Genomic DNA, 17,991 nt, shown 5'->3' on the forward strand with positions numbered 1-17,991 from the left:
GGTCTTGGACCAGGATTATCATATGAAAATATAATTGGACAAAACCAAAGTCTGGCAATTTGGTCCCCAGAGCTCAGCATACCCTCTTGGTCTCTCTTCTGAAAATGAGGGAAACACAGGCACACAATATATTGAATACCTAATGGGAAAAGATCAAGGATAGCAATGGGGAGGAAAAAGAACTGGTGAATCTGAGTTGCATAGTATCATCTAAAATTGTCTTAATTCTTTAAAAGATCCAATCTCCAAATTGAGCTATTCTCTGCATAGTTTACTTTTAAAAAATCCAAAAAAGAAAAATCCAGAACTAATGACTTCTTTTCCTTTAAGACCCACAATTCAGGTCTATTTTAAACCAGTAAAAGGAAGTTTCACTTCACAAAATTAACAACTGGGAATGGTCAAAGTTGTTATTATGGCAGAGAAACATGGTCTAAATTATTGTAAGAAACCCATCTTATTGATTCATTGTAAACAAATGCTCTGTACTAAATTGTCCTGCATACACATGCATTATATTTGTCCTTATTGTGAACACAAAAGGATTCATTTTAGTTTTTGTCATTACCTCAACCAACATAATTAAACATTATGTCTCGGCCTAAATTGGAAGTCATACTAAAAGTGGCATAGTATTGGCGAGATTTTCAAACAATTGTAAGGGTGTTGAAATCTGTTTTACCTAAACAAGATCTTTATTTTTTAAAGCCAATGGTATATATAGATAGGCTCACCCATATGTTCAAATACTCTTATCCAGTCAATAACTTAGATATTCTGTGGAACAGTGTTTAAAGATTGGAGTGTAGAAACCAAATACTCTCTTTAAACAAACCCCCCCTCCCTTCCCTGGGCCCTGCCAAAGATCCTCTACCCAATAAAGCAAATAAAAACTTTTCTCTTTAAAAAATTTTATTTTTATTAAAAAAAAAAAAAAAACCTCCTCCAAGGAGTTGAAAATATCTCTGATAAAAGTACAAAATATAATTTTTAACATACAAAAAGATACACATTTTAAAAAATCAAACCAAAACCACTTTCAGTTCATTTTCTAGTTGTACAGTTCACAGATAAGAGTGGGGCTCAGTGCTTTGACACAAGACAGTAGAGAAAGTGCTGATTGCTTAGAACAATTCATTGAGTGGCAAGGGATAAGGAAGAAAGGAGTTGTTTAAAACTCCTAACACTGGGAGTATATTCTGGGGTGGCAAAATTGCAGGATTCTGATTTGCTTTCCCAAGAGGTTCTTTCAGCATTCTACAATCCCAGCTTTGAAAGTGTTTTGGTAGACAGTTTGCTGAGCAAGGGACCGGAAGTCCCCTTTCTTATTAAGTACTGTGGTCAATGTTCAGTCTTACTCTTGGGAAGCTACTGGTAATGACAAAAACCATCAATTTTCTCCTGCCCACCCCAGAAACAAAGAGGATCTTTTTAAGTTTAATGCTTAGGGACTAGGAGGAAAATCCCCAACGGAAAACAAAAGAATAAAAGTGCTAAGAACAATACTTCAGAACGAACTCCAAAGGAGTTTTTAAGATATTTTGTGCCTTCCTCCTCCTACCAACACTGAACCCAAACTCTTAAGAAAACCTCATTAAGAGGAAGAACAAAGTGCTTAGCCACAGGCTTTCACCAGCCTCCCTCTCAAGGGGTCTGTTTTGCCTTTGCTTTGAAACAAGGATAATGTGTCAGCTGAGAAGTGGATCACTTCCCTTTTAATAGGAAAAATTTCTACAAGAACTGGGAGCACCTTTAAACATCTATAGAGTGAGAGGATATGTGGGAAGGGCTATACTGATTTCAGGCGCCTCTTCTTCCCACCAAACATTTGGCCATTATTTCTATAAAATGTTTTCCCAGCTCATTAAATCACCTTTGTCTGGTTCCTCAGAAGCCAACTTATTGTGATTCCCTGAGGTCTTGGGAAGACCAATCTAGAGGCTATCCCAATCCTGAATCCAAACTACTGAAAACCTCTCATAATTCAGGGTAATTCTGAGCAAAGAGGTCACTTAACAGAGTCCCAACCTCCCACAAACCAGCAAACACCCTCTACGAAACAACAGCAAGACTGGCTGAGAGAGTGGACGCACTTTGGCGTCTCTTTTAAGACATGACTGCCTGCTGATCTCTTAACATCAGGGAGACAGAGGTGAAGGTGAACCCGTCCCCACAGTGCGCAGAAACCATTATGCTTTTGAAAAAGCGAGTCACGGAAAGGCAGAAAGAAACAGGTAAATAAACTTCTGCTTCTCTTCTTTGGTTCATTCACTGCACGTTGTTGTTGACAATGCAGGGATCCACCTGGAATAACAAAATCAAAGATGGCTTTAGATTTAGAGGATGGGAGAAGGGGAGTCAGGAGAATATTTCAGTTGGGAGCAGCCCTCCCCACCTTTACTCAACCAAGGTAATCATGCTCACCTCAGTATAAGTGGGTGGAGGCATAAACTTGAACTCAGATGCATACATAAAGATGGGGCTGTCCAGGGAGCTATCATCAAGGAGAGGAGTGGTAGGGCTCTCCAGTCTGTGATCTTCAGGAATGATATCCATGTAGCAAGGAGGCGCTGCAGAGAGAAAATGGAGTCATCAACAACCCCAACCAACCAAATTCTGACTTCCAGGGAATCCTTAATGGAAAAAAGGGGGGATGGGGGTGGGTGTCTAAGCTAACTCACCTTCTGGGGCGTCAGGGATGTTTAGATCCACCCAACTCATTTCAGAGCTGGTTCGGCTAGCCATGCTAGATGTCCGACTACTGAGCCCCGACTTGCTGCCAATGACCAGGGGTAGATCAAGGATGATTTTCTTAGATCCAGGGACGCTGACATAAATCTACAGGGAAGATAAAAATTGTTGGTTATACCAGAGAGCCATGAAATACAATATTGCTAGCTTCAAGGACTGATTTACTCTAATGGCCATGACAGTTTTACTCACTCACCAATAAAGAGTATTCAACCCGAAGGATGTTGCAGCCCAGGATGGAGGGTTTAATCTTCTGCACACGAAGGCTTTTGCCACGCCATGATTCGCAGGTGCCAGAAATGATATGGTTGCCTCGAACAGAGGACAGCTTTTGGGTCAACACCTTGGTCTGGCCATTAGCCAGGTAAGTGTGGCGGGCTACAATAGCAGCCTTGGGCACGATGATGCGGGAACAAGTATTCTCAAAGTCAGCATTGATAGAGATTTCATCACCTGACAAAAGAATCCATTTTTGTTACTAAAAATCGTGTAGTTGATTATTTATGGTCCACAACCTTTCTCCCACACTAGGCAATTCCTGCTTTTCCCAAGCCCAGGCTTCTCTTACCTTCACAAAATCCTTTTCGGTCAATCCGGGCAGAGACAGATACTCTCCCATCAGGAATAAACAGGCAAGAAACCTTTTTCTCCTTCTTGGCAGACACAGGTGCCTGAATAGGATGAAATAAAGAAATCCTTGTTAATGTTTCTGAGAATTGCCAAGATGGCCCCTGTTTTTGATTATGAGGACTTCCATCTCCTGCAATAATACTGTAATATAAATCATGTCTTATCATCCCATGCCATAACTATAATCTCCTCTAAGCTCTCCTTGGACATTTCCTTATCAATAGCTATGTTATGATAACAGGGTTCTGTAAGATGTAGTAAGCTACACTGCTCTGGGAAAAAAACAGGAATTCCCCCTCCTATTTTCTTCTAAGAGTTAAAATTTTTATTCATTTTCATTTTAAGCTAAAGACTAGATTCTTAACTTCAGTATAAGCCTTGTTAAGAAATGGGGGGAGGAGGATCCCTGCCTCCTAAGGTCCCTCAGTACCCAGGACTTAAGCCTATTGGGAAAGCTCACCATCAAATCAGGGGTATTGACATCCACTGGATCCATCACTTCGAAGTATTTCTTGGTTTCTTGAGTTGGGTGGCTGGGGCGGTCAAGGAAAGCCTTTACCCAATAGTCCACACAGCCATACTTCCCCTTGAATGAGGTTCCCAGAGGTCTGTAGTGGAATAAAAGGGACAATTCCTTTTAGATTACTCATCTTTGGAACATAGATGCTTATGAGAGGTTTTTAAAAAGAGAATAAGAAGCAGAGTTAAGACCTACCCCTGGGGAAGTTCAAAGCCGAACTTGTACTCGTATGTATTTCCAGGTCTCAGGATCACAGACTCATCATTAGCTGGAGAGGAAAAAAAAAATGCACCATTAGACTTATTAAAAACTGATACTGATCTTAAACAGTGGATACATTTTCTGAAATTAACCAGGGTGCTTAAATATCCCAAAAGGAAAGATGGTTGGTCTGGGAAGAAGAAGCCCTGACTCCCGACACTCAAGCCAAAGGGAATCTGTTAGTTTCACCTTTAACACTTAAGATTTAATTAAACTAACTCCCTTCCAGATCACCCAAGTATCACAGCGCAAAGGAGCTGCAGGCTGGAATACTCCTCTTTTTGCCAGAGAGAAGGACGGTTTAGGAAAGGGTTTCAAATAGAACATTGCAGCCGAGATGGGGGCTGGGAACGATGTCTATTTTGCCAGATGGAAGGAGGAAGGTTTTTAGTTAAGCACCCGACCCCAGGTAAGGGTATCACATGGAATATTGCAGCTGGGATGGGGGGATGCAGGGAGTGGTACCTGATTTGCCAGATGTTAGGATAATGATTCAGAGCAGACCCTCCCCCTTCCTCTCGCACTCCCAAAGCAAAAGTCTGGCTGGAACCCATTCCCTTAAGCTCCCTAACAGCTGGGGCTCCCCACCCTCCGAGTGCCCTTACCGGCGGGCTGGTCTTCCAGGAGCAGCGTGTCTTCGTAGCGCAGGTACTCCATCGCCTGCTTGCACTGCTGTGAGCCCTGCATCCACAGGACTTTGGCCACCCCGCAAGCCAGGATCCTCACAGATTTGACGCGGGTCACCTCGCACACCTCGACCACCACCCGGCCAGCCACCTTCTCCCCACTGCAATAGACCTTGTCGGGGTCGCTGAATACCACCTCCAAAGTCTTGATTTTCTTAAACATCACCATGGTTGAGGCTTGGTTTACTCAGACAATAGGGGAGACAACGAATGAATCTCTTTGGAGTGCCAAAGAAAGATCGAACCTTTTCGGTGAAGTTGAGAATATTTCGCTTTCCCTAGTCCGGGTGGACTTGGGGGCTAACAATTTTATTCTAAGAAATTGAAGAGCCCCTTCTCCAAAATCAGCCTGCGCTAATTTTCGGAAAGTCGAAAAGAAAACGTTAGATTCCTCACTAATGTAAAGAGACTTCGAAAGGATAGAAAATCTTTTTTGTCTCAGTCCAAAAGGAGGTTTGAGGTATCCCCCTCCCCAAAAATTTCAAAGGGCGAGAGAATTGAAGTCCTACTGGAGAGCTCTAGGGATTGACTCTGCGAAGAGGCGGAAACAGCCTTATATAGGGCTCTGGCAGTCTGGGCCACGCGAGGGCCTGCGAGGTGGCTCGTGCTGTCCTCGTGCACAATCTTCCCATTGGCTGCCTTTTCCTTGTTTACTAGGGATGCAGCCAATCAGAACGCGGCCTGGGGCGCGTGGACACAGTGTGCCTCTGGCGGGGAAACGGTTGTTGTGCGCGATTTCCTCCTTGGAAGGAGGGGGCGGAGGGCTCTTGAACGACGTCCCTTGAGACAAATGGAAGGAGGGCTGGGGGATTGCCCCTAAGCCTATCAGCGTTCTAGCAGACTTCGGAGGGCGGGCGTTGATGTCTGGGATTGGCATTTTTAGGTGAAAGGGGAAAAGTGTCTCAGGGGGCATTGTATACTTATTTCACTACTTGGGAATTATTTGGGGGTTTGCTCGACATTTTTCGAGCCCCACCAGTTCCAAGCTCTTTACTTTTGTGTTCTCCTAGCCTGGGTCACTTTAGTGAAACCCTGAAAAGTTCTAAATTAAATTAGGAATTGAAGGTTGAGAATTTGGGGGGAGGGGAAAAGAGATGAGAATTTTTCAGCCAAACCCTCCCCAGAAAACTGTCTTTTTTCTCAGAGAAAAAACAGGGTGTAGGGTGGGGAGAATCTGGTGTTTTTGTCAACTTTCTCTTCAGTCTGAACCCCTCAATTGTTATCTGTGGGCGGGAGTCCTCACCTCTGTCTTCCCCACTGTCTTATTCCTGGATTCCAAAGATTCTGCCTTTCTGACTCATCCCAATCTCTACCTTTTCTCATCATTTTTCCCTTTCTTCCATCCCCCCTCTCCGCTCCCCAGTCATCCTGTTCTTTTTGGAACGGAAATAAGAAGGGCGTGTTAACATCCTGCTTTGCTTTATCCCCTTCATCTCCTCATCTTCTTTCCCTGTAGAGCTGGGGACACTTTGTTTAATGCTCCTCTTGTACCTTTATCACCCCTTTGAGGAGTACAGCGATTACACTGTCCGTCCCTTAAAGCTTCTGCTTAGCCAGACCTCAGTTTCTTGCTCTACATCTGACCAAACCACAGGAAACTCCCACCTTTTTTAGTGCTCCCCAACTATCAATTCTTGATCCGCTTTCTCTAAAGCCCCCTGGAATCTTCTGTTCTAAGACACTCTCCCGCAGCCCTAAATCTCAAAATGAAGGAGAAAAGTGTGTTGTTGGCCTGCTAAGAAAATAAACACAATACAGCAGTTTGGGTGTTTTTAGCATATGTTTGAATATTGATTACTACTTCTTCCAAAAGCAGAAATGAAGAGAGGAGGAAGCAGGGTTTCGAAGTCTCCAGAAGGTCTAGCTAAGTCTCACTATGTTTTCAGGAGGCTTAATTTGGATCCCTGACAGAAGGGTTTTTCCCTTTCCCTCCCTGAGTGAGTTGGAAATCAGATCTTAGGAGATGACTCTTAAAAATTAGGCCTACTAAGGCCAAAAAAATCCCTGTTATACTTAGAACTTTTATTTTTAGAGTCAATGAGTCTTACCTTTCTTTGGCTCTCTGTCTTATCTATTTCTGGACATTTGAAAGTTTGCTTTAATTCTCCTGGTCAAAAGAGGATGGATGATGTCCAAAAGGCAGTAGAGTGGATTGTTCACAATTTATTTTTTCAGGGATATTAAGAATCTTCCTTCTTCTCACACCCCAACAATGATAATACCCTCAGGCTAGCAAATTACAATTCAACCTCATCAGTGAGAAGTTCCAGGATCTGGGTTGATGACTTAATTGTTAAGAAGGAACAGAATTAGCCCCAGGAACATCTTGATCCCAGGGGGGGTGTGGGTTAAAAGCAACACTCTTTGGTACAGTTACCCCACAAAATGTTGGGGTTTTTCCTTAATGAAGAGCATTGATCAAGTTCCCAGAGCATGCAGAATCTTAGTGATATTTCAAAGTCCTTAATTCTGAGGGATATGCTTGTTAATAGTGAGGAATGGACAAAAAAGAAAAAAATCAAAACATAACAATGTAGATTAATGTTTAATTATTGTGTACATGAGTATTGAAGGTAAGGAAGGGATGCAGAGTAATTGGAGCTGTAGTATGAATTATAGAAGACTTCTTGGAGAAGGTTAAACACTGGTATTTATCTGGGCATAACCATGAAAAGCTGAATCCAATTGCTTTTTCATATCCTACAGTAAATTTCTCTCTTGTCTTATTCTTAACTGTGTTTTCTCTTGTTGCCACTCTGCAGAGCTGAGTACTATGGACATGTTCCCTGTAATGCCAAGCTTCCCTTGAATGTTAAAGAACTATTTAGCTTTGGCAGTAATAGCTTGTCAGGGCCTTCAGCCAAGATATTTTCTGAAATGATGCCCTCAACAACAGGGTTGTTTACGACCTTTCCCCTGCTAACCTGTTAAAAAAAATAAAATAAAATCAGCCTTTAGAATCTTTTCCCCCAGTTCCTGGGTTGGGGAAATAGTTCTGTGAATTCCTTTTCCCCAAATAATACCCTAAGGGTACAGGGAAGGGGTACACTTGGGAGGGGCGGTGCTGCTGTGCTAGGTTCAAGAACTTTGCATATTAGGTCACATTCTCTTTTCACCACCCTTTTCTTCAGGTGAGTCAGTGGGAAACTAAAAAGTGATTGTTGTTTGTTTGCTTTTCTTGGGGTGAGGTGTTGAATACAGGCCAAGATTTTAAGGAAGGTGTCTTCACTGATTAGTCTGTTGTCAGGCAGAGATTTACAACGTGCCTTCAACTGGACTATATGTGCTATGTTTATATAACCAGCATCAAGGATTTGAAAAATCTAGTATCCTCAATGCAAAAGCTCTTTGTTTCAGTTTGCACCCCAGCACTCCAATCTTATCTGACTCCCAATATCCTAAACTTCACTCTCTGGCTATTCATTTTCTTCCCCCTCTCCACTCTTTTTATAGGTAATTTCAATTTAGGAGAAAATAGGAGGGTTGGATGAAAGAGAGGACATCTCATAACTATGAAGATTGTCCTTGGTGGTAGTTATAGAAATAAGGCCAGTCATAAAACAGGATTGATGTAGAGAGCCGGATCTCTGGAAAAGTATTGCTAAGTCAGTGAATGAGATAATGATTTTCTAGTTCATATATATACTTAGTACTTAGCATGGTGATGTAATGGTTCTCTAGTTCACACAATCAGTATGCTGTAATGATGTAATAAGGTATATAAGAGCTAAGGAGGACTGGAAGAGAGACATTTTATCTTTGATCAGCCTCATGGTGGCTGTCCTGCCTCCTACACTAAGATAAGATCAAGGCTGGTCCCGAGGTCCTCCAGAAAGCTAGCCCAAACATTACAGATTGAATTTGGAAAAATATTTTTCTATTTAGTTTGAATAAGAAGTCTCTATCAGTGCTTAGTGAGAGCAATGTGAATATAAGGCCTTAGGATCATAGATTTAGAGCAGGGAAATAATTCAAAAGACAAAGGTAACTTTTTGTTCATTATTTTGAAGACAGGCAACAACTAGTTCAAGTCTTCATAATTTCTTAATCAGAGTATTGTTGTCATCTCTTAAATTGGTTGTCTCTTTGAGGTAATATGATTGTGGCGTTCCCTGATGTTGGGGTTTCTGTTCTTGAGTTCTTGGTCTTCTGGTTTTGGAATCTGCCTTAGGAAACTGAGCACACCATCCTTAATTACCCTTCAGATATAGAATTAACTTATTTATGATTGAAAACTATACAAGCATATCTTCTTTATGGAATTTGTTTAGAATTCAGTCTGCTTTTAATAAACTTTGCCCCTTAACTAGGAGATGGGTTCAAGCCTGCAAATTCTTTTGAGACACCTCGTGACACCGGTTTGGGACTTTTGGGGGGTCTCCCTTCTCAAATTCCTTATTCCCTCCTGTCTTGCTCCCTTATATTAGGGCATGATTAAATGGTGAAGTTGATGACCCAATTTTCCCTTCTCAAACCTCCAGGTGAACTTTTTGTGGTTCTCTCAAAATCCTCCCACATTCCCTCTGAAATCTGGGAGAAAATAGATTCCTCTGTCTGGGACCAAGGAATCCCTGGATGAGCCACTCATGCTTTAGTGGCCCAACTTATCGCCTTAACTAGCGCTTTGGAACTGGAGAAAGGAATGAGAGTGAACATCTATACTGACTCCAAATATGCTTTTCATATTTTGCATGCTCATGGAATTATTTGGAAAGAAAGGGGACTTTTGACAGCAAAAAGTTCTCCTATTAAATAAGCAGGGGGAAAAAGCTTGCAGATTCGGCTGCCCATTCTACTACCCCGATCATGGCATCTTGACTTCCCCAGCTGAGAAGAAAGGGGACATACCCTTTCTCCTTCTGGGTGGCTCCAAACACCTTCAGACCGGCTTCCAATCCCAGTCCAGTTTTTTGCAGAGTGGATAAGACCACTCCTCAAATAATTCAATAATTGCCTGAGGCACTCAAGATTAGCTTTCTTCCTTTCTTATTATTTGAGAGCTTTTGATCTTAGTGTTCTCTCCAGCTCTCTTAAGTGTCACCCCTCTGCCAGAAGGGAGATAAATCCTTCTTAGTCTTTAATCTGGCTAGGGAACTCTGTGGGCATTCAGGATTGTTGGGTGTGCCCTCAGCATTCTCAAGGTAGCCCACATATTCGACCTGGTGCATTATTACCCCTTCCCCAAATGTCACCATCCCTACACTGGATGCTATCTCATTTGTACTGACTACCCCCAAGATGAATAACTTCAACCTGACCATCCTTTGTCTTCTTGCCAGAATCTAATTGTAGGATATCCATTCCAAAATTATTCTGGCAAACTCAATCATAATGCTTCTACATCACCTTTCTTGAAGTTTCTTCATACTCAATTGAAGAGGAAAAAAGTGCTCTACAATCCTTGTGAAACCTATTTTCACTGGTCAAAAGCTAGGAGAAACAAATCTGTCAAATATACCCCCTCTCAAGGGCTCCAACTGCTTTTTTGTTTTTATCACCTTTATTAATTGGGTAAAAGCTTTCCTTGAAGGCTCAGGTTTTTGCTGAAGGAGATCAAACCCTATCATCTTCTCTACCCAATTCTTAACACCTTTTAAACATTATGGTTCTTGCACCCTAAGTCATCTGAATGCTCCTTTTTCTGTGTATAATGACACTGTGGCAGATTTTGGGGAAAATATTCCTTGGTATTTATCCTAGGAAAAGCTGTCTGCATGAAAGTCTTGCATGATAGCCTGGTGTCATCATCCTCTTCCCCCAAGCCTTCCTCTAGGTGGGATTCCTAGCTATTGTCCCTATTAACTCTACTTTTAATTATCCTTTTTACTCATATTTGGTTCATGTATTTTTGCTTCTTCCAGACTCCCAAGTCATGAAATTCCAACAACTTGATCAACCTGAAAAAACAAACAAACTGATAACTGATTCTGACACTGTGCATCCCACGGAATGCTGCTGATGCCATCTTGCCTCCCCTCTTCAGTTAGGACTCCCCCCCACCCCCAATCCCTACAGTTTTCCATCCCTTGTCAGCCTGAAGCAGCGCCAGAAGTTGAGACCTCTGTCCCTTTGTCCCAAATGAATTTGGGGAATGACTGCTTGAGGGAGTCATAATGTAATGTCATTTGGGGTCCCCTGACTTTGAGGTTTCTGTTCTTGAATCCTTAGTCTTCTGGCTTTGGAATCTGCCTCAGAAAACTGAGCACACCTGATGTATCTGAAGACCACCTCTTATTTCATTTGGAGATTACTTCCTAGCCCTACCTTTCAGATATAGAATTAATACATCTATGATTGAAAGCTGTATAAGTGTATCTCCTTGGTATTGCTGCTTTACTGAATTTACTTAGAATTCAGTCCACTCAGTGATGCCTTCACATTGCCTTTAATAAAATCTTTGCCCCTTGATTAGGAGCTAGGTTCAAGCCAGCAAATTCTTTTGAGACACCTTGAGACACTGGTCTGGAACTTTTAGGGTCCCCCTTCCCAACTTTATCACCTTCTCTAATCTATCTTTGAAATTATTGTCAAATAATCTCCTTTGTGCATAAATGTTAATCTTTTGCTTAAAAACCTTTAGATGTTTCCCATTGTTTATTGAATAAAATACAAGCTATTTATCCTGGCATTCAAGGTCCCAGCACCCCTTTGAGTGTCATTCATATTATTGCCCCATGCACTTTATATTCTAGACAAAGTGTGTTACTCAGTGATTCTCAATCTTGTCTTGCCCTTACTTCCCTGCCTTTATATATGGTAGTCCTCGAAAAACAAGAAAACCTTTTTTTTGGACCTAGCCTCTCCTTGAAAGGTATCTCTTATTAATAAGCCCCTTGCTTGGACTTGGCAGCTCTTGTGTTTTTCTGGAAAAGTATATGTGCTATGTTTATATAACTAGCATTCTCTAGCCATTTTGTGACATCAGATATGGGCTCGATAAAACTCATAACTTTTGTCTGTACCCTTAAGGGGCTCTGATTGTATTCCTTCTCTAGTTTGTCAGGGTCCAATGTCCTGTCCTGGTTGCATGCACCCCTTGTTGCCCTTTGCCCTCTAGTCCTGCCTCTGACTATCTTCTTAAACATTTCCTTGTATAGATCAAAATGTAATGTAATAAAGTTGTTGCTAAGCATTGTTCTTTTATGAAATCTCAAAGATCTTAAACTACTATAACATCAGGACAGTACATTTTTGCACTTGAGGCAGTGAAAAAAAAAAAAAAAATGGACCTGACATTCAAAAATCCTTCACAAACTGGGCCTACTTAGCTTTTTAGTCCTCTTACACTTTATATTCTCACATCCTGTGGCATTAGTTTCTTTGCTATTTCTCTAAGAAGACCCTCTATCCCTTTAGTTGGGCATTTTCACTGACTATCTTTCCTGCCTGGAACTCTCTCCTTTCTTATCATTGCCACTTGGTGTCTCTGATTTCAAATTTTAGCTGAAATTCCATCTTCTACAAGAAGCCATCCTGTGTCTCTTTATTCTAAATTTCTAGATTGTCTAGTCTAGCCCAGTGGACTGTCAATTTTTTGAAATTGGGGACTATTTTTCTCCTTTTTATCCTCCAAACTTAATACAATACTGAACATATAGTAAATTCATAATGTTTTTTAAGTAAATGTTTAACTGATTCTTTAAACACTGAATAATCTTATAAAAATGAAGTAGAATCCAGATGGCTACCTCATACCTGCAATGGTTTCTACCTCACAACTGTTTATTGAAATCCTTTCCTTTCTTCGTGGTGCTTAAAAGATGCTTGATGATTGAATTCTTGTCAATTACCAAATTCTGCTGATCCCATATCAAAAATTAAGATCTAAATTTCTATTCTCACTCTCAAATGTCCCAATTTTCAAAAAAGAGAAGAAAATGACTGCAGACTGTAAGACAGTGAGCTTGACTTCAAATTTTGGCAAAATTTTGGCAAAACTTTAGAGCAAAATGAACTTTATCGACATCTAGAAAAAGTACTTGTCACTAACATCTAGTAGAGCTTCATCAATGACAAATCATGCTATACTATCTCTCAAGAAAATCCTAGAAACAGTCCTAAATTACAGTGAAGCATTTAATATAGTATTTCATTCTATACTTAAAGCTCTATACTCTATAGAGTATAAAGCTCTACATAGTCTGACTCCACCCATCTTTCCTGGGTTGGACATTAGACATTAACCTCACACAATGATATCCAGCCAAACTAATCTCTTATCTATGAATATTCTTCACAAATGTTCCATCTCCAATCTAGAATACTGCCTCCTCCAGCCCAACCCTTTATGTCTATCTCAAGAATCACTCCTTAAGTCTTTGCTCAACTACTATTTTCTGCATAAAGTCTTTCCTGATCTTCCCTCCCAAACTAGCTTGTATTTAACTATTTCATATATATATATATGTGTGTGTGTGTGTGTGTGTGTGTGTGTGTGTATACATATATATTTGTACTTATGCTGTGTTTTTATATGCACTTATCTTTCTTAATAGGAATGTGAGTAGATATCAATTGATTCTTATTTACATTCCTCAGTGATTAGCACAATATTTGGCACATAGAAGGTGCTTAGTAAATACTTATTGTCTTATTTGTCTTTGTGGACAAATAGATATAGGCTATTGGATAGTACAGTTGGGTAGATATAATTAATGACCTAAATAATGGTTGTCAGTGATACAATGTCAACTTGGAGAAAACATTTATTTGTGTATCCAAAGAATCTAGACTTGGGCCTATAATAGTGAACCTTTTTAGAGTACTTTGAGGTTTGTGAAATACTGTACAAATATTAACTCATTTTTATCCTTACAACAATCCTGGGAAATAGGCACTACTATTATTCTCATTTTATGGATGAGGGAACAGAGGTATAAAAGTTTTAAGTATTTTTGATGTTAGTCCAATTTTGAGCTCAACTATTTTTAACTTGGAAGTTTATCATTGTGTTCACTGAGTCACCAGGCTGCCTGTAATGACCCCAATATTTAAATATCAAATAAAAAAGATTATTTTTGATCCTGAGGATATTAGGTAGCCACAGGTTATTGAATAGTAGAGTGTCATAGACCTGTTAGAAAAATCACCTTGGCAGATGAGTGGAAAATGAGGTGAGGTAGAAAGACCAAACAGAAGACTATTTCAGTAATTTAAGTAAACAGTATGAGCAGGAAGAATGAGTGGAGAGAAGGGAAATATATGAAAAATACTGTATAGGAACAAATATTTGGCAATATGGGGTGAATGAGAGAAACTGAGGATAACACTGAAATAGGGAGCATTCCATGACTGGAGAGATGATAGTATTCAACTAAAATAGGGATTTCCAGCCCAGATGCCGGTCTAAAATTGAAGCAGACTAACTTGCATAATACTTATACCAACATTCAAACCAAATTTGATATTGATAAAGAAATCCAATGAGAAAATTGACTACTTCTATCTCAGACCTGCAGACAAAGTTAGTCCAAGGCCTGCAGGCAACCGGAAAGGAAGTAGCCAGAAATTAGCACAAATAAAAAGCCTAGGGTTTCCTCATAACCAGGACAGTTCTGATGTTCCTAGCACTCTTTTCTGAGATTCCATAGTGGGTTTTGAAGATGAAACTCTCTGAACCTAAAAGATTAAGTGGAACTGAATTGTGTGGTAGAGATCAGTGCAGAGCTCAGGGGAACTGAGGTAAGACCAAACAGGGCCTACTACCCCAACCAAAAAAAAGCTCATCAGAATACAGAATCTAGAACAAAGCCTCAATTGGAGAACTAAAGCTAAAGAGAAAGTAATATAGTGACAGAGAAATTCAGGAAAGGGAAAGATTGGAGACCAGAGTAAGATTCATAGCAAGTTCTGTTTTGGACATGTTGAATTTGAGATAGCTTAATCTGATAACCAAAAATTCGTGATGAGGAACTGTAGCTCAAGTCTCTGAGTATATAAGTCTGGGAATCTGGGGTTGATGAGATGGCCAAGTAAGATAGAATAAAAAGAGAAAACTTTTGCTTTTGTACTCCCAATGCCTAGCAGCTTTGCATGATGTTGTTGTCTAGTCATTTCCAACTCTTTGTGACACAATTTAGGGTTTTCTTCGCAGAGATCCTGGAGTAGTTGGCTATTTCCTTCTCCAGACCATTTTAGAAATGAGGAAAGGGAGACAAACAGGATACATAGCTAAGTATCTGAAACCTGATTTAAACTCAAGTCCTGATGTTCCATCCACACTGTGCCATCCAGTTTAGATTTGAATCTGGAAGCTTCCTTAAAATTTATTTAATTCCAGCTCTCTCTCTCTCTCTCTCTCTCTCTCTCTCTCTCTCTCTCTCTCTCTCTCTCTCTCTCTCTCTCTCTTTTTCTCTAAACAGATGAAGAAACTAAGACTCAGAAAAGTTAATAAGGAGAGTCAGCATTTGAATATGTCTTCTTATTCCAAATCTAGTGTTCTTTCCAATATGCAATTTGCCTCTGGTAAGGTGAGAAGTGTCTTAGCAACAGAAGAATGAAAAAGTTCACCCTATTCATTAGGCAATTTTAATGAATCAACTAAGATGCAGCATATTAGAAATGGAATTTGCCTCCACATAGCAAATCAGTGCACACACCACTAGGGACTAGCGTACTGGTAGTGTACCTCTATAGTGTCTCCTCCCATGGAAGAAGTTGGGAACCTACCTTGGAAAAAATTGTGATGATGGGTAATGGAAATGCCTTGGGGAGACATTATAGCATACGTCAATACCTGGTTCTGGCCAACTTAACCACATGGAAAATAGAATGGTTGGCTAGAGCTACATTCAAGAACTAGTGATTTGAGCTTTGGACTGTGTTCTTGGTGGACTGAGACAACTCCTCTGATGGCAGTGTCTGTTGAAAGCTAATACTGTAAGAGGAGAGGTTCCAGGGCTTCCCACTGAGGCTGATGCAGTGTGTGATTTCAGGCCTGAATCCTCTACCTGCCTCAGCATTTGTTTGTTTCTACTTTAGGTAAAAGATTTGGATACCTTGACTTTGTGAGTTTTAAAAGGTCAGGAGTGTAAATAGCTCCTGTTTCAACATTCAGGTCTTATATCCAGCTCTGTATCAGTGTCCCAGGAGCAAGGAGTGACCTCCGGGATCCAACCCAGCAATAGTTCAGACAAGGACTCATCCATCACCATGTGGACATAAACAACTTGGTGGGACAAATGCTATGTAGAAACTGTGCTAAGAGTTTGCCCACTTTCCCCAGAGGTAAGATAGGGAGAGTGGACCTTGGAGTTTCTTTTTTTTTTGGGGGGGACAGCAATCTTCTGGTGTGAATACTTTACCACATCCTTGAAATAAATACCTTTTATCAAAGATAATTGTTAAATGGCTAAATGGAATTGGAGTGCTAGTCATTGACTTCTCACGCTGGGGGGCAGACCTAACAGGTAAATCATGCACCAATGACTGTAGAGAAGAGACATCTCTAAGCCCTCAGGGTATCCCTAGAATTCCATGGGTCAAATATAGCTAGCCTGGCTCTGAGAGTGAGCCAGAGCATACTTAACATAGTTGTATCTCAAGTAAGTGACATGATGATTTATAGACATTGGACCCTTATTGTTTGTTCAGTGAAGTCTGAGCTGGAGTGCCACCTCCTTCTATGGGGCTTCCTTGATTCTCTCAGCTGTAAGTGAACTTTCCTTTCTCAAATCTCTTGAAACCAATCTATCTGGAGTACTATGTTCTTACATGTTAGAACTAGTTTTGTAATTGTTTGTGCATTTGTGTTTTCCTATCAGCATGCTCTAATTTCATCTTTGTATTTCCTAACTCAGGACATTGCTCATTGTAGGCATTTCAGATATTTACTGAAATAATAGAATATGAAGTACATAATGGAAAACTGAATCTAAAGGATTATAGGATATAGGGCTGAAAGAAACCATAGAGATCATCTAGTCCAATTTCATTTGGTAAGTGAGGAAACAAGAGGCTCAAGAGGTGTAATAACTTGCCAAAGATTAGATAAGTAGTAAATAGTAAAAGACTAAACTCAAATCCTCTGATTCAAAAATCAATGCTCTTTTCAGTTATTGTCTAGCTTTCTCAAGAGCAACAGGAGGAATGAGCCTGAGTAACATTTGATTGGGCAGGGCATTCCAGGACAGTTGCCAAATATTTTCCAGAGCTATTTGGTTTCTTATGCTCTCATGTTGGGACAAGGGGTAGGGAGATGAAAGTCTTTAGTCTCATCATGAGATATTCCTAGGAGCCTACCCAAAATTTCTGTTTAGACATTAATCCTATAAATTGTCTCATTTTTGCTGTATCTTTTTCATTTTCTTTTTCTCCAACTCTTGTTTTGTTATTTAGGTAAGAGCTTGTTTATCTCTGCACAAAGCAATGTACATAAAACAAAAACCTTTGAAGCTAGCTTAGATACTGAAAACTTGACTACAATTCTTTCTTTTTATGCCTCTTAAAGAAATTCCTTGGTACCTTTTCTGGGAAATGGGCATCCAAAAACTTCTAAGGGTGTTTTTAATTATGCTAATCCAGCCTCCTCACTTGGGGCAGAATTTACCTAACCTAGATTGTTAGGAATGATAGAATTAGTTCTCAGTTGTCTGAAGTTCTCCAGATGCCTATTATAGGTATTTTGTGCTCTCTTAATATTGGGAATCCTTTCTCCCACCTCTTAACCTTATAATCTAGCCCTAAGCTCCTCTTCCAGAGTAAAGCATAAACTCTTTAATTTTTTTGGTTTTTTCTTGTTTCTGTTTTTTAAGACTGGTTGCTCCTTCCCTCTCATTTAAGGGCATCTAGTCTCAGTTCTCCATGCCATAAACTCACATTCTTCTGTACCAGAGAAGGAGGATAAAGAGGTGAAGGGGTGAAAGTTTGTTTTTCCACGAAGGAAAATTGGACTGTATTTGTGTTTATGAATTTGAGGGAGATAGGACATTGAGTGCTTAGCCTAACTTCCCCTTTTCTGGGAAATCCTTTATTGCACAATTTTAGAACACATCTGGCTCAGCTCTGCCGCCCAGTGGGAAGATGAATGTACTGATTTTTTTTTTTTTTTGGCTAAAGTTCTCAGACTTTGTTGTTTGTTATTCATTCTTTGTACTTGAACTTGAGAAAACTCTCAAGCTTCCCTGACTCTCTTAGAACCTACAA

The 17,991-nt window shown here is 40.2% G+C and overlaps 1 protein-coding gene across 1 annotated transcript; it reads right to left on the minus strand.

Moving 5' to 3' along the window:
• Window positions 1-894: 894 nt before the first annotated feature.
• On the minus strand, window positions 895-5,383 carry TXNIP (thioredoxin interacting protein). The gene is made up of 8 exons (XM_074263313.1): window positions 4,768-5,383; window positions 4,097-4,169; window positions 3,842-3,989; window positions 3,320-3,422; window positions 2,948-3,204; window positions 2,682-2,838; window positions 2,425-2,570; window positions 895-2,304 (listed from the first exon to the last, which is right to left on the minus strand). Exons 1-8 carry the CDS (start codon window positions 5,015-5,017, stop codon window positions 2,269-2,271), a joined length of 1,170 nt encoding a protein of 389 aa, XP_074119414.1. The 5' UTR covers window positions 5,018-5,383; the 3' UTR covers window positions 895-2,268.
• Between the last annotated feature and the right edge of the window lie 12,608 nt (window positions 5,384-17,991).

Source organism: Sminthopsis crassicaudata, chromosome 4 (assembly GCF_048593235.1).
Source record: "Sminthopsis crassicaudata isolate SCR6 chromosome 4, ASM4859323v1, whole genome shotgun sequence".
Taxonomy (NCBI): Eukaryota; Metazoa; Chordata; class Mammalia; order Dasyuromorphia; family Dasyuridae; genus Sminthopsis; species Sminthopsis crassicaudata.